General features: G+C 37.0%; 1 protein-coding gene across 2 annotated transcripts in view; it reads right to left on the bottom strand.

Moving 5' to 3' along the window:
• The window catches only part of LOC135198391 (probable methyltransferase-like protein 24), a 105189-nt gene that overhangs the window by 26286 nt on the left and 61403 nt on the right, over nucleotides 1–17500 (bottom strand). For both annotated transcript variants that reach the window (XM_064225933.1, XM_064225932.1), the window contains exon 5: nucleotides 16483–16626. In XM_064225933.1, the coding sequence (XP_064082003.1) occupies nucleotides 16483–16626 (144 nt within the window). The remainder of the gene's footprint in view (nucleotides 1–16482; nucleotides 16627–17500) is intronic.

Here is a 17500-nt window from a genome sequence, read left to right as displayed (position 1 = left end):
CGTCTCTGGCAGTACAAAGTAATGTCTATCACGCTTCATCTCCAAAATCAATTGGGTGTAGACATTTTTTCTGCATCTTGGACTCTTGAATATCCCTCTTTATCTGCAACTGCCTGCACAGACTCGTAGCACGCTGTAGGAAGGCTAAACGTCTCCCTGCGGAAGACATCTAACGGCTTCTGTAGACCCAAAAGCGCTGTAGAACTCTGTAGACACGTAGAAACTCTCGTAATTAGGCAAATGGCAGCAACATCTCTGCAACGGCTGGTGGGCATCTTGCTAGCGTCGGGGAACGACGATTATGGTCTGTTTAAGTATGTCAGTCAAGTCATCGGTCAATCAAAAAAGAATTAACCCCAGACATACTACTATCAGATAATGACCACAAAAATTCAGAAATACTAACTGAACGTCTCCCAATTAACTCCATTTAATATGACCATTGAACTAATTTCTATCTTCAACTCGTGAAGGAACTCCATATGACCACTAAATCATAAGTCATTACCACAACTCCGCAAAAACAAAAACAAAACAAAAAATATTAAGTTCTCTAGCTTAATTCTCCAAACTCACACACCAGCACACACAATCCAGAACTCAGACTCACAGGAACTCCTCGGACGTCTGCACTCACATTTCAAACTCGCAAATTCTCACAAGTAAAAAAAAGAGAAAAAAGTAATTAGCCCAAGAAAAAAAAATCGTGTAACAAGCCCAGACCCAAAATTATCACTGAAAAATTTTCTCTCAAGCTCTGATATTTCAACAACCCACAAAATCAGTAAAAACTCTCCAATGTCTGACAGCAAGAACCCTTACTGCTAACATAATTAATCTCAAAACGCCCATTTATGTAAATCACAATCTCGATAAATTACATCTCCCGTCCAAAAAGAAATGCTATTTAAAGCTCAATCCCCAATTACATCTCTCGTTGGAAAAGGAAAGAAAAATAAAAATAAAAAAAAAAGATATTGACAGTGAACTTCCCCCATCACAAAGCACATAATATATGCATGATATACATAACCCCGCATTTTCCCAAATAAATGCAATATGTAACGTTACGGAATTTTCCCATCGCAACTTTTCAAGCTATCGGACACGGCCAGAAAGCAACCTCTTACACGTGCATTTTCATGAAATGCTATGGTCAACATTTCCAGATATTGCAAAAACTCTGAGCAATCACCACTAGAGAAAAAGAATCATCACACTGGACCCATCTCAGCATTTTCAGCAAAAATCCACCTGCGGAAACATCAGGTCCTCGAACTGCAGCATAGGAATGTCTAGTCAGACACGCAACTTCAGAAACCCATGATTCTCAAAAAAAGGTTCTATACTGACACCAAGTAACCACATTTCACAAAATTATCTCTAGGATATGACTAAGGCGTTCAAAAATTTGTCTCAAAGACAATTCACACAAATGATACTGCCCAATTATATAAAAAAAATTGTCACCTATCTGGGGGAAAAAACTACGGTAAACTCGCAATTCAGCAATTATATGCCACCAAAAATAACTCACTGGTGAACATAAAAAATGCAACATCTCCATAGGACCACAATGCAGTAATGCCACTCGCCTCCAATTAGTCATGAACCCAAAAACAACCACAGAACTCTTCTCTTGGCTTGTAAAAATTCCAGGAATTCAACTAAAAAAAATCATAACCACAAAAAAAAGGTCACCTGCCAAAGATCAATTCCACCCACATATATATATATATATCACCATCTTAATAATAACACCACCCCGGTGATAAAATATTACCTCCATTTAATCAATAACCACACCACACCATATTCCTTCTTATTTCACCAATAACTCGGCAAATAAAAAATACTTACCTCTATTTCACCATGTGGAATAAAACAAGTCTCCAAAAAATATTATATCTCCAAGGAGGATAATCAAAAAACATAACTCCATCTCCAAAAAAATATGCACTCAAAGCATCCAACTGACACACTCACAAATATTGCCCATATCTCCTCAAAAAGGTGCCTCCATTTGCAACAAAAATGGCTGCAAAATAATTGAACTAAACATAGCTCTCAGCACCATAGGCCTAAACTGTGGAATATTTCAAAAAAAAATAAAAAATATCAAATGGCCAAAATATTATATCTCCAAAATATTATATTTCAAATTATATCTCCAATTCTCCAGGAAAATAACTCAATGTTATAGTCAAAAACTATAACCTCTCTGTTTAGCATAACTGCTGAGAAAAGCCAAACACTCGGCAAATAAAATTGCCCAGGAAATTCCAGAAAAAATCACCAATGTGCCACAACTCATTATAACAAAACTCCAAGTTCAAAGTGTCTAAGCAAAGACTTCTCCATATGCACTACGGCATAGGCCACTAGAAACTTAACCAAGTTTCCTATCTCTGGCAAAATTGTCACAAATACAACAAAGGTATTGTGCAAGAAACCCATAACTTCTGGAACACAAATATCCAGAAAAAAAAATGTAGTGCCATTTCGTATGCATTCAAAAAAATCCAAAAATTCTCCCATAAATCTCTCTGCAACATCAAACAGCTGAAATTACAAACATTCCCGAACAATGACTCCAAGTCACGAACTGAGATATTTAAAAAAAATTCACACAAACTGGAGAGAAAAAATAAATTCAAATTCACCCATGATAAAAAAAACTTACGTCAGTGATGGCTAACATCCAAAAATGGGAAAAAGAAAAATCAACGGCACTGTTAACTATCCCCTGTGACTCACGTAGATGTCAAGCAATTCTCTGCTGAACTCATAAACAAAGAAAAACAAAAAAAATGTGTCATTAGTTCCTCTCATATCCACAAAAAAAACAACGCCACCCCTGATAGCATTACAACACCCATGTTAGTATATAAAAAAAATCACCAGTATTAGTATAAAAAAAACATCACCAATGTTAATGCTTGCCCATTCACCAAAAATTCAGCACAAAATTCACCAAACGTTCAACAAAATTCAGCACAATTCACCAAAAATTCAGCAAAATTCAGCACAATTCACCAAAAATTCAGCCAGATTCATCACCCATGAACTACTGACACATTCTCCAAAGTCATAAAAACTCAATTTATAATGAACCACAAAACTTCTCCCATAATTCATTGTAATAATTCTCCATAATATAATTATCTGTAATAATTATAAAATAATCTCCCATGAAATATCTCAAATCTCCTGTAAAATGTGTCTCAAGTAATGATGATTCTACTTAAGTACCTCTCCCGTAAAATATCTCAAGTAATAATAATAATTCTCCATGGTAATAATTCTCCTGCAAATATCTCAAGTAAGGGCATTAATACTGCCAATCCCCCAGTATTTATCAATATTGCCACACCAAAAATCAACACCCCTTCCCCAGTATACACCACCATTTCCACATCAAAAATCAACAGCACTCACCGGTATCATCAGATACAACATGAGGCAACCATCCACCACCAATGGCGACACCACATGACAACATCAGTCAGCAATCATCATCAGTCAGCACCACCGGGCATCACCATTCAGCACCACTCGGCAATCACCATCACTCAGCACCATTTTAAAGTAATTTCCTCAACAACGATCAAATCTCCATTAAAAAAATAATAATAATCTCTGTGTCCCCATTTATAATTATGCCTTCCAAATCATAAGGAAAACTTACACCTCATCCCATTTTCTCTTCACTCAAGAGAAAGAAAATTTCTTTCTAAAAAAAACCCTACGGGCATCTCACATCATAAACCAATCATTATCAGCTGATGTCCTGGCACAAAGAAAAAAAAGAAGTTCACCTCCCACTAAAAAAAAAAAAGAGAGCTTCACCCTCCTGGTCAAGCAATGCCCCCCGAGGCAGACCACTACTTGCCTTCCCCTTGCAATACCCCTCTGGGTCGGTTCAGCAAAAATTGTGCTGACCATGTAAGATCAAGTGGGCGCTCTCTGTCTCCAAGCAAAAAATGCAATTCAAGCAACAGTTTCGCATGTATGAAAAAGATTCTAAATACACACATATGTATTAAACAAAGACGAATGCGTCTCTTCTAAACATGTGCCAATAAAGAAACACATCACTTTCTACTCCTATGGGGAAAAAAATGTGGTATCCTAAACCAATCCCACAAAATGATTCATACACAAAGTCGAAAAAACCCCCAGGTCTAAAAAAAACACATTGTAACACTTGCCCCTTCACAATGAAAGAAAACCCGACCGCAAAACAGAATGCGCAGTAACACGCAAATACACACATACTTGCATGTGTAATGACAACCCGATCATCGAGCAGAAAAGACACTTGGCAGCACGCACTAAGAAAGACCCACTCGCGGTATCTCGCCCTGGGCAAAATGCTGAGCCAAGTTCAATTCTCCCCACCTCATTACCACAGTTAACGGATGGATCTTTCTCATTCCATCTCACCTGGTAACTGAAATCTAACAATTTTCACAATCTCACAAAAGGCTTTTTCGTTTGACCACTGCTTGCCACCACTATTAACAACCGGAGCGTCGCCCCCGTTATCCTCATATTTGGTAAGCGTTTAGCCATAGCGGAAGGCGAACTGGTAACACTTTGTCCCTCCTCTCTCTCTCTCTCTCCCTCTCCCTCAAGGCGATCACTGGCAATAGCCCTCTCTTTCTCTCTCTCTCTCTCTCTCTCTCTCTCTTCACAACCTCCACTCCATTATCTAAGGTCACCAAATCAGAGTCGGAACTACAAAAATATACATTTATTCAAAGCAAAATACTAACTGAATAATTCAGATTCTCACAGGATAATTAACAGAATGATAACTCATAGATCAATTAACTCAGATAACCCCTGGTAAATAATAGTCTTAATCAGTAATAGTCAAACACCAATTATCTCTTCTCCAAAATATTATAGTTCCCTCCACTAGGACACTTAGTCCCCTCCACTAGGACACTTAGTCCCCTCCACTAGATCCGCCTGTTTAAAAGACAGAACACACTAGTGAGCACAAACAATTGTAAAGACAAAGTTAAAAGATTAAATGAAATAGAACATCTTTACAAAATATCAAAACAGACAACTAAGCCACAACTTTGGCTAAACCATAATAACTCTTACCCATTACAGCTTGGAAAATCACACACTTTCAAAAGGAAACTCCTCGGCATACGCCATCGTGGGTCTGCCTTTCTAGCACTGACCTCTCCATAAGTCTCCCCATAGTTTTGGCTAAAGATGCCATTATGAATGGAAGAGGTGCACATGTACACATGAATTTACACCCTTCGGTAACTGGTTGCAGCCAGTTTTCAAAGGCACCTTGAACAATCTCTCATGGCACTGATATGCTTAGGTAAGGAACTCTAACATCGCACATAACTACAGGACGATCATTGACCTGCTTAGGTAAATCAGCATTCTTGTTGCTCGAACTCTCAGTATCCAGGGAAGTTAAAATTGATAAGTCTGTACATTCCTCCTTTTTATACATATATGAAAATATATTAATTCCGAGGTAGAGCAAATTAGATATTAAAGGACATTTGTAGCTAGATATATGCATATGAATCACAGTAATGTGACATGACTTATATAATGGCTACGTGCGGGCAAAAGCACTACAATGCTTCCGAGGACGAGGGGGTTTGATGCAGTCTCCAAAACTACAAATACCTGAGTGCGACAGGTATTTGAGGTGGGAGGCGACATAAACTTATATCCTCTTGCGGTGGCAGGGTGGGCTAAGGCTTCACTGCCAGTCCTGGAATTGAAGATGTCGATGGTTCGTGCCCGTCGGCCGGCAATTCTATTATCGCCTAAAAAATTCCCCTTCGGTTGAACATATATGAAAATATATTAATTCCGAGGTAAAGCGAATTAGATATTAAAGGACATTTGTAGCTCGATATATGCATATGAATCACGGTAATGTGATATGACTTATATAATGGCTACGTGCGGGCAAAAGCACTACAATGCTTCCGAGGACGAGGGGGTTTGATGCAGTCTCCAAAACTACAAATACCTGAGTGCGACAGGTATTTGAGGTGGGAGGCGGCATAAACTTATATCCTCTTGCAGTGGCAGGGTGGGCTAAGGCTTCACTGCCAGTCCTGGAATTGAAGATGTCAATGGTTTGTGCCCGTCGGCCAGCAATTCTATTATCGCCTAAAAAAATTCCCCTTCGGTTAAACATATATGAAAATATATTAATTCCGAGGTAGAGCGAATTAGATATTAAAGGACATTTGTAGCTCGATATATGCATATGAATCACGGTAATGTGATATGACTTATATAATGGCTACATGCGGGCAAAAGCATTACAACGCTTCCGAGGACGAGGGGGTTTGATGCAGTCTCCAAAACTACAAATACCTGAGTGCAACAGGTATTTTAGGTGGGAGGCAGCATAAACTTATGTCCTCTTGCGGTGGCGGGGTGGGCTGGGGCGCTTCACTGCCAGTCCTGGAATTGAAGATGTCAATGGTTTGTGCCCGTCGGCCAGCAATTCTATTATCGCCTAAAATATTCCCCTTCAGTTAAACATATATGAAAATATATTAATTCCGAGGTTAAGCGAATTAGATATTTAAGGACATTTGTAGCTCAATATATGCATATGAATCACGGTAATGTGATATGACTTTTATATATATATATATATATATATATATATATATATATATATATATATATATATATATATAATATACACACACACACACACATATATATATATATATATTATATATATATATATATATATATATTATATACACATATAATTTTTGATGTAAACCCAATTTACTTGCCCAATGGTCCCCACGAAACATGATGAAACAATCAGTCAGCCGAATCAATACATGATAAGAAAAAAAAAGACTTTCATGGGCTAAGTACCACTTAAATAGTAATAACCTTCTGTGGCAGCAATAAGAACCTAAACCTGTTTTTCTTGTGGCATAAAAAATTAAATTGAAATAAACTGAAGACATTTACTTTCAAGGCCATGATTAAAGATCAATTACATTATTACTATACTATATACATACAAACATATGTATAATATATATATAATACATATTAACATTATTACTATACTATAGTATAGTAATAATGTATTTAATTAAACTTTAATCATGGCCTTGAAAGTAAATGTCTTCAGTTCACTTCAGTTTAATTTTTTATGCCACAAGATAAGCAGGTTTGGGTTCTTATTGCTCCCACAGAAGGTTATTAGTATTTAAGTGGTACCTCGCTCATGAAAAAAATATTTTTTTCTTGTCATGTTTTTATTCGGCTGACTGCTGATTGTCTGTTTCATCATGTTTCGTGGGGACCATTGGGCAAGTGTGGAGAGTGTGGTTTCAGCTCATTACCTAGGAGGTTTTGTTTACCCTACTGAAAGGACTTTGCAGTGGAGGATATCTGCATCTTTTGTGCTTGTGGCCTTGCTCTGAGTCCTTCCTTATTAATACGGAGGGTATTTCTGGTGTTCCCTTCTGTGTGGAAAGAGACGTTTTTCCAGCCTGGTCCCTTGTTTATTGAGGGGGCATCTTCCTGTGTGGTGTGGTGTGGAGGGTAGTGACTGTGTTCCACTTTGATTTTAAAGTTGATTTCATTTTTCTGGTTAGCCTTATTGCTCCTGAAAAGACGCCTGTTTTTCCCTTGGTCATGCCACCAACCAATATAGTTGGGAAAATGCCTGACCTTGGTTGTATGGCCATTAAGGATATGAACTGATTACTGTATATTGGTGTTACAGCCATGTGCCTGGTGCTATTACTTATATAAGTTCATCACTTAATTACCTTAGCGTTGGGTTAATTCAATTTTCTCTGTGTATGTTAATTATTATGCATGTAAACATTAAGTTTGTATAATTTAGGATTAAGGTTTCCTTCCTTCCTTGTTCTCTTCTACTAAGTTAACGGCTTTATAGTAATGCGTTCCTCTCCTTCCTCCTCTTAAAACCTGTTTCTTGCCCTATCGTGTGACAGGTAAAATGTATCATATACCTTTGTCCAATTTCGGGGGGGTTTGTTAGCCTATAATTGATATTTGTAATACAAACTTAAGTTTGATCACTAATTTCTTTATTATCCTCTGTGTGTTATTTTCTGTGTTGGCTCTGTCCGTGATCTTGCCCCTTGCTCTTAAATTAACCTTAATGGCATTGATCGTTAAAATGAAAAGGCCTTGTGCATGCCACTCATAACTCTTTAAATAGTTGTGAAAATAGGTTCATAATATTTCATACATATATATACATATATACTAGCTGACCAACCCCGCACTGTCCAGGAACACTCTGACTGACAACCAATAAACTCTCTCTTCTCTTTCTCTTTCTCCTTCCTAACAGCCCCTTAACTCTCTCTCTCTCTCAATTCCTCTCCCTCTCAGTCTCTCTCTCTTTCATTTTCTCTCTTTCCTGATAAGACAGTTACTTCAATTACAATGCCCGACATTTTTCACATTTTGTATTTCACCCATTCTCACCCACACCCTTCCTATCAGAGCTAGACTTGGGCCTTAATGGCATCAGGAGTGGCACTGTTCATCTCAGCAACCTTGAAAATTATGGATTAGACACAAATATCAGTCTTTTTTACATTTTATCCTTCACCCTTTCTCACCCCCAATTCCTATCAGGGCTGAACTTGGACTTAAAGGCATCAGGAGTGTCACTAGTCATCTAGGCGATCTTGACAATTATGGATTAGACTCTAATATCTGTCGTTCACAGTTAATTTTACATGTTAACCCCCTTTCCACCCCCAACCCCCACCCTCTTAAGTGTCAGTGATGTTCTACCCCACAGTATTCTTTTCCAGATAATAAGTCATAATGTATACCAAGTTTGGCTGAAATTGTTCAATGCATTTCAGAATTATGTTGGAACATACATTCATACATAAATCCATATATATATATACATATATAATATATATATATATATATATATATATATATATATATATATATATACATATATGTGTGTGTGTGTTGTGTGTAAGAAAAGTAAGCAGTAGTCCATAAAAACGTTTTGCACATTGCGCAGCGCATCTTCAATTTGTAAAATTACCATAAACTTATTCAAATATTACAAATCACAGAAATTATCATAAATATCAATTTACTTATTATAAAAACTAAAATAAAACCTAAGCATTAACTTTACTTAAAAGAAACACAAGAATTGTGTCAAGTAAGAAGCAGACCTGTTAGAGTGGAGGAGGAAGAACGAGTGACTAAGGCAGTAAACCTACACAAAACTACATTGATAAGATTAATCACACCCTTGCAGACAACACCAAATTTCAGTCTCTAGGTGAACCAAAGTTTTTAGAAATTTATAAGAGGGAGGATAAAATTAACAATTTCTTAAGAAAATGGAAAAATGAGGGCATTTGGATTAAACTTTTTTCTGTCATTTCACCCGGCACCCAGTTCAACTATCCAGATTTTTCCTTTCATGTGTATGAGGGAAAGAGTAGTTAAAACACACTGTGACTATTTACTAATTTTGTCTGTATTTCGTTTCATGCTTTCCAATGCGACTTCCCCCCTTCTTTGCTAAGCTTCTCACTTCCTTTTTTTGGTTCAATACTCTAATTAATTCACCTTGTGATGCTAGTAACGATATTAAAACATCCCCTAGTTAATCAAGCAATGTAGTATTCATTTCTGTATAAGCTCCCATTCATTCTATCCCCCACTGTGAGTGACCTTTGATATGAAATACTAAGAGAAAGTAGTGGTTACCGCTTCCCCATGTGTTCATCGAGTAGTACTGATGCTAGAATGCAATCTATTTGCAGACAAATATTGTGCTTGAGTGTGGGAGGAAATTTGGGAACCCTTGGATACAAAGCCCTTGTTAATTTAGCCCGCTCTGCGCAAATTCTACCTCTGTTCCAGGATCATTTGCCAGCCACGTGCTCTGGTTGATTTGGCAATCAACCAACTTCCATTAATTTCTGGACCCATTTGAGTCCCGGTCACCCTTAAGGTATGAACTGCTGCTCACGTAATTTAAATGTAAATATAGCTCATTTAAACTAAAGCCCAGAGTTTTATGTATAGTCTTCCCTTTAGTAATATCAGCCTTCAGCCATAGATTTTGTTTGTTATAACCTTGTTCTCTCATACAAGGCCTTTTTAGGAGTGCCAGAAAGTCGCACCCTCATATTTAATACTGAGGGAATGAGAGATTTATAACAAAATGGCGACCTTTTGCTAGAATTCTAAGAAAATTCGTTTTCATTTTCCAGTCGAACCTGGTATCACAAGCAGAGAAACAAATCTGAATTCCTTTTAATATTTTTTGAGCAAGCACAAGACAATTGCTCCCAAATCTGCACAACAGGTAAAAAGTAATTTTTTATATTTCATTACTTGTATTTGACTAGATATTCTAGTTTAGGATGAATAAAATCTGACTGCCATTAAGAATAGCGATAAGAAGATTCTTAGAAACGTGGATGCCTAGAGAGAGAGAATTTTAACCTTAGCGTTTTCGTTGTGCTATTGCATAAAGCATATTAGGTATTTAGGGAGTATACAATAAATACAAAACGAAACCAGTGCCACATTTCATGATTTGCAAGTGTAAATCGGCGAATCTTATGTTGTAAAAAGATTTCATAGCTAGGCTTTCAACACAAATCAGCGCATTTCATTGTGGGCTTAAGCGCATTCTCTCTCTCTCTCTCTCTCTCTCTCTCTCTCTCTCTCTCTCTCTCTCTCTCTCTCTCTCTCTCTCTCTCTCTCTCTCTCTCTCTCTCTCTCGTGTGTTTAGGCAGGATAGGAAGAATTAAAATCCTTGTACATATAAGGAGTGTTCCTGGAGAAATCCCTGGCCACGTGTCCAATCGAATCCTATCAAATTGTCCCCCTTTTATGAAAAAGAAAAAAAGAAGAGTTAGTTAAACGATAACTAATGTTAGCGTAAATTCATTCGACTTCTGAATAGCGAGAAAGAATATAAACGCTCAGCGCTTTCATTCTGTGTTAAGAGAAGTAATAAAGGCAGGGTAAATGATTTATTGCCTTCACACAAAGGGCAGCTACTTAAGGGCAAGAGTGTTGTTTTTCCTTTCCGGCCTTCTCGAAGTCCCCGCGCCGTTTGGTTGTGTGCCCTGGTGCGAGTTCAATTTCCCACTTCCCCCAGACCTCCCATTGACTCACCTGAACATGTGCGAACCCAAATCTCCGGGGATTGAAATTCGCGACAGTTAGGTTGGTAGAGCTTTAGTTTTGCGAGGGAGGGAGTATATTGCGTACTAGAGGGTATAACGACAAATTGTGTGAAGCTGGTGCAGCGCATATTTTATGCAGTTATGAAAGAATTTTTGTTTTTGGTTCTTCCTCTTCCCTTTATCATTATTGTTTCCAATGCTAGCTGTAACAAAATAAGGCCTCTGAGCATCGCTAGTGTTGAAGGATTTGCATGGTAAAAAAGGATTGTTTTTTTTCTTTTTCTTTTGTTTCGTCCTCGAGACAGTAAAATCCCATCTATATCTTTTTATTTTATCAACTGCATTTTCCACGTCCGGTCGCATTGAGTTTTCTGTGAGTACGTGGTAATTTGTTTTTATTTTTATAACCCAGTATCTGCGTTGAATTTTCCATGAGTATGTGATGACTGTTTTATTTTGCAACCCAGTTGAACTAGTATTTACAGATCCCATTGCAATTTTACCCAGTATTCGCATTGAGGTTTCTGCGTTCACGAAATTATTTTTTACAGTATAGGCATTGATTTTTCCACCCATACTTAATTTACACGCCAGTTCCCTGCTATTTACAGAGATTTTACGGCGATTTTCACCAAGTACTGTCATTAAATCCTCCACCCGCACATAGTACCTAATTTACATGTCAGTTCCCTGCTATTTACAGAGATTTTACGGCGATTTTCACTAAGGACCGGCGACGAGTCTTCCACCCGTACATAGTACCTAATTTACACCTCAGTTAACTGTTATTTATAGAGATATAAAGGCGATTTTAGTCCAGTGAAGGTGTCGAGTGTTCCGTCTTTACATGGCATTCCGTTACAGCTTAGTTGCGCTGTTATTTACCGGGATCTAATTTGATTTACAACAGCATTTGTGTGAATTTCCGCACATGCAATAAGCATTTACAATCTGTTTCACTAGCATTTCCACGTCGCCCACATAAGTTTTCCGCACCGGAGTGGATTTCATTCAGTCTATTAGACTCCCATTCCCCCACTACTTGCGTGAGGCATTTATAATTTGTTTGACTATTACTTGCACGTCGCCTGCGTGAGATTTCCACACTACGTGAAGGACATTTTCAGCCTTTTGACTGTCATCTCGTCTGCCTCTGCAGATATTCTAGCCACAGGGATCCTTGTTATTGCCCTGGTATAGCGCTGAGTATTCTGTAAACCCCTGGCAACATTTGCAGTTTTGGTGACTGCCTTCCATCCTATTATTCCCAGGCTAGGCTACTAGCATTTTACCTTTGAGAAGATGCCCATAACGCAGCACTGGAGGAGGTCAGGGCCTTCACCGAAGGTAGAAGAGCCATGGGGCTGGAGGGCACAAAACTGATAAATTGGGTTAACGATAAAATGGAAGAAGATGCAGAGAGAGCATTCCAGGCAGCTGAAAGGGAGACGGGGAGAGAAGCACAAGAGAGAAGAGAAACAGCTCAGAGAGCATTCCAAGCAGCCAAAATGGAGAAAGAAAGAGCAGTCCAGAGTGCCACTCTGGCACCCCCAAGTGCGATGCCCCCTGCTCTCCCTCCTTCACACTCTCACCTCCACAGCATGGGAACCCTCATTAGGACTTGGGCCTTGCTCGATCGTGTCAAGCAGGTGTTCAAGAACTTCAATCCAGCGCCTCAGGAAGTGGCTCTCCTCTTTGGCAAGCATCTCGCTGGCAAAGAGAGTACTGCATTCAAGGACCTCCCCCTGAATGATTGACAAGACCTCACCCTCGTCCGAGAGTCAATCCTAGGGGGCTTACGAGCTAACCCCAGACCGGTGGAGGCAGAAAGGAAAGACCATGCCCAAGGAGGCTAACCAAACATAGACAGAGTGAGTAGCCAAGAAGACACCAGCACTGCAGAGATGGATGAAGGCCTCCAACGCAACATCTGATGAGGAGGTTTTAGAACTTTTTCAATTGGAGGACTTCCTGTACTATGTTCCCCCAGATCTTGCCACCAGTGCGTGTTATATTTGATCCTAAATCATTATACTTTGATAGTTGGTAATTCTAAAAAGTAAGTGTACTCCTCAAATATTTTTTCGGTTCATAGCTAGCAAGCCACTCAGTCAGAAATCTGGCGTGATTGCGCACAAGGAAGTAATTCTTGAGTTCCAATATTTTAGATTTTTTAGTAAACCTTCTATCCCTGGCTTGCAACTATAACAGTAATATATATATATATATATTATATATATATATATATATATATATATATATAGTATATAATAAAAGCCCATAAAAATGCCAAAATAAAGACAGAAAATACTATATTTCAGAGACTGCTGTCTCCCTTTTCAGGTAGATGAATGAGAAAAGTTACAGGAAAGGTGGTATTTATACCAAAAGATCCATCTACAGGTAAGCCAATTTAGGTCACTCCCGCTGATAATCTTCCTTTAATCCTCTTAAGCGTTGGTTGAATGAAAACTTTATCAATGACATCTGTTTGGGTAAGTATTTACTTACCCAAACACCTTAGCCAAATCCCTGATTAGCGTCCAATCCCATGCCTGGACTGTGACCAATCTTACATCGGATTTACAGGAAAATCCCTTCCCCAGAGATTAACACAACACAAACGGTCAGTTAGGTATGGACAACAGAACTCGGCTATTTTCAACCATATAAATGAACATAAATACAGAATAAACTGAAATTTACCACATATGATTTATAGCAGCAACTGCTGGTACAAAAGTCAGATGATGGAATCGGACTTGATTAAACAGAGACAGGTAATGAACATCTTAAAGGGCGTATGGGACACAGATGTCAGTGATAAAGTTTTCATTCAACCAACGCTTAAGAGGATTAAAGGAAGATTATCAGCGTGAGTGACCTAAATTGGCTTACCTGTGGATGGATCTCTTGGTATAAATACCACCTTTTCTGTAACTTTTCTCATTCATCTACCTGAAGAGGGAGAAGCAGTCTTTGAAATATAGTATTTTCTATCTATATTTTGGTGTTTTTATGGGCTCCTTTTATTAAATGAAATTCTATTGTGACAGAACATTTTACCAGTCATATATATATATATATATATATATATATATATATATATATATATATATATATATATACATATATATATATATATACATACACACATATATACGCATATATATACACACATATATATATATATATTATATATATATATATCTATATATATATATATATATACACACACACATGTATAAATATATATATATATATATATATATATATATTATATGTATGCATATCAATGCATATATATATATATATATATATATATATATATATATATATATAGTATATATATATATATATATATATATATATACATATATATATATATATGTATATGTACATGTCATATATATATGTATATATATATATATATATATATATATGTATATGTACATGTATAGATATATATATATATATATATATATAAATATATATATGTATGTATGTATGTATATATATATATATATTATATATATATATATATAATATTTGCATAATAGAATATATGTATGTGCATATTTAAATTTTTACACTAATTGCTAATATAATTAATTTACGAAACTTGCTCACTAAAACTGAAATATTTGAGGTTTGATATAAAGCATTTTTGTTGAAATAAATCCCACGTCTCTCTCTCTCTCTCTCTCTCTCTCTCTCTCTCTCTCTCTCTCTCTCTCTCTCTCTCTCTGCTAATTAAGGGCCTTTGACTATAAATTCAGTTGAATATCAATAATAATCGGGTATCTTTTCCCTTACTAAATTAAGTTAAAATGGATTTGGAGGCCATTAATAATATTATAAAATATATGACTTTGGTTCATCTACAGCAACACGAGCCAATGGCATTCGTAATGTTTGTTAACAGGAAAGTGTGTCCTTGGGTTGCTTGCCTCTCTGCCTGTTTTACAAGCCCTAGAAATCTTAATAAGGCTCTTCAAGGTTCAAAAGGTCAATTCTAGGTTCAAAAGGTCACACAGTTAATGAAATGCTTCCTGCTGACAAAGTAGCTGGAAAAAATCTCAGATCCCTTCGTACAGGAAACAAGTTTAAGGATATTTTTGAAGTTGCACAAGAGAAAATTGAGAAGTGTGAACTAGAACCAGTGACTCTCCCTCACAAGCACAAGATTCCAAAAGGCTTGATGATGGGTCCCAGGAATATATTGCCAGTTATGCAGAGGAATATTACAGAGTAGAGTTCTTCAAAGTTATTGACAGTGCCTCAGAGTATTTAAATGAGTATTTCACCTCATCTGAAATTCTCTTAACTGGGTCATTCAAAGAGGAGTGAGTCAAGAAATAGCCTTATAGCAAGAAATTAACTTCTTCCATAATCAGATCAGTTGAGGACTACCGAAAGGCATTTGCAAATATGGTGCCGAGTTCCACAGGTTGAACGGATGCTGAGACTTCTTTTGATCTCTCCAGCATGTTCCCGAGATGCTGAACGGCCGTCCAGGTTTACCAAGAACATCTTGCTGCACTTGACCCTCAAGACATAGGTAATAAATCTGTAAACAGAGCACTTTCATTATCAACTGCAAAAATGCTCTAATCCTCGAAAGGGTGCCCACAAATGAATTTCCTCCCTGCATCTCTATCCGCCACCACTACTTTTCTTCTCATCCAACTATGTTATCGTTTGCAAAATTTTCATTTCATACATTCAACAATCAATTCATTTAGCATTGCCCCTTTCTATACTCTCCCTTGCTTATCCACTAGTATTGTCACAAGTAGTACATTCTCATTCTTGCCATTCACTTATTTACTACCTCTTTTGCTACCATCCCTAACCTTAGATATTAAAACCCATACTGGTGTAAAATGCTTTTATTGTTACAAGATACTATTATTTTAGACTCTCAATCGAGTCCTATAAATCGTATAATATGCTGCACCATAAACTAATGTTTATTTTTTTCCTTCTTACTTATACTGTAAAAGTTTGTAATATTAAGTGGAACTGCATATTGAGGATGTTGCAGAAGACTTTATCGTATTTTGGCCAATCTGTTAATTGTGGACTTATAAACTTGTTGACCGATTAATATTGATAAATCAGTCATCACTTTCCCTTAATATCATCCATATATTTATGTTTATATGGCATTCATATAAACATGAATATTAACCGCATAATTTTAAGAATGTACTCCCCTCCACTTTTAGAGGCCAGATGACGCCCCTGACTAAGATCAATCTGTCAATCTTACCTTGCAACCCATTGCGCCGAACTTGTCGTCGAAAGACCACTCATTATTGATCCCGAAAGAAAGAACATGGCAGTCCTGAGGCACCAAGTAGAATTCCATGTCCATACATACGGCTTTGCGACCATCTCTAGATCCAAACCAACGCTGAGATAAAATGTTAGAGAAAAAAATATAAAATTCGTATATAAACACACACGCACTATAATATATATATATATATTATATATATATATATATATATATATGTGTGTGTGTGTTAGTGTGTGTGCGTGTGTGTGTGTGTGTGTGTATGTATATGTATATATATATATATATATATATATATATATATATATATATATATATATATATATATATGCACATGAGCAGAAGATCAATGGTCTCTTTAAGAGCAGTAAATATGACTGAGTGGCTGACATATAGATTTGAGTCATACATGCCCAGATGGCCATGCAGCACTTAAAAGTAAATATGGTCGCAATGGCCATTGTTTACCTCCATCCCTGACTTGTGAAAAATATTCCACAAGAAGAATTTCAGAAGACGTGGAAAATATTTTCAACTAATATAGTTCGTCTGAGCGAGATCCTTCTGACTTTTCTAAGGTATTACTTCATCTAGGACACATTTTATATTTAGATTAAATGTTCCAGTGACCTAAAAGAGAAGAAAAAGTTACACTGGTATGTTTTTAACTGAGAATTCTTACTGTGCACTTTTGAATATTCTTTTTTTTTTTTTTTTTTTAAGAAGCGATTATTCTTATATCAGTTGTAGTTCGTAAGCACTCTCTGTGACCATCGCTAGTTAGCTGGGTCACGCATTGGCGATTTCAGACCCTGACTGTCGTAAAGATTGGGTTTGGTGATCAATCTTCTATAGTCGCAGGGCTTGAGTTCCTCAAAAAAGGAAATGTCAGCTGATTCCGACTCTATGACGACTTCTGCAATGAACCATTACAACAGCATTGCGTTAGTTGAGATGAGATTACTTATTTACGTAGTCGTACGCGCATGTC

The sequence above is a fragment of the Macrobrachium nipponense genome, chromosome 22 (genome assembly GCF_015104395.2).
Source record: "Macrobrachium nipponense isolate FS-2020 chromosome 22, ASM1510439v2, whole genome shotgun sequence".
Taxonomy (NCBI): Eukaryota; Metazoa; Arthropoda; class Malacostraca; order Decapoda; family Palaemonidae; genus Macrobrachium; species Macrobrachium nipponense.
This window is presented reverse-complemented; position numbering and strand designations above follow the sequence as displayed.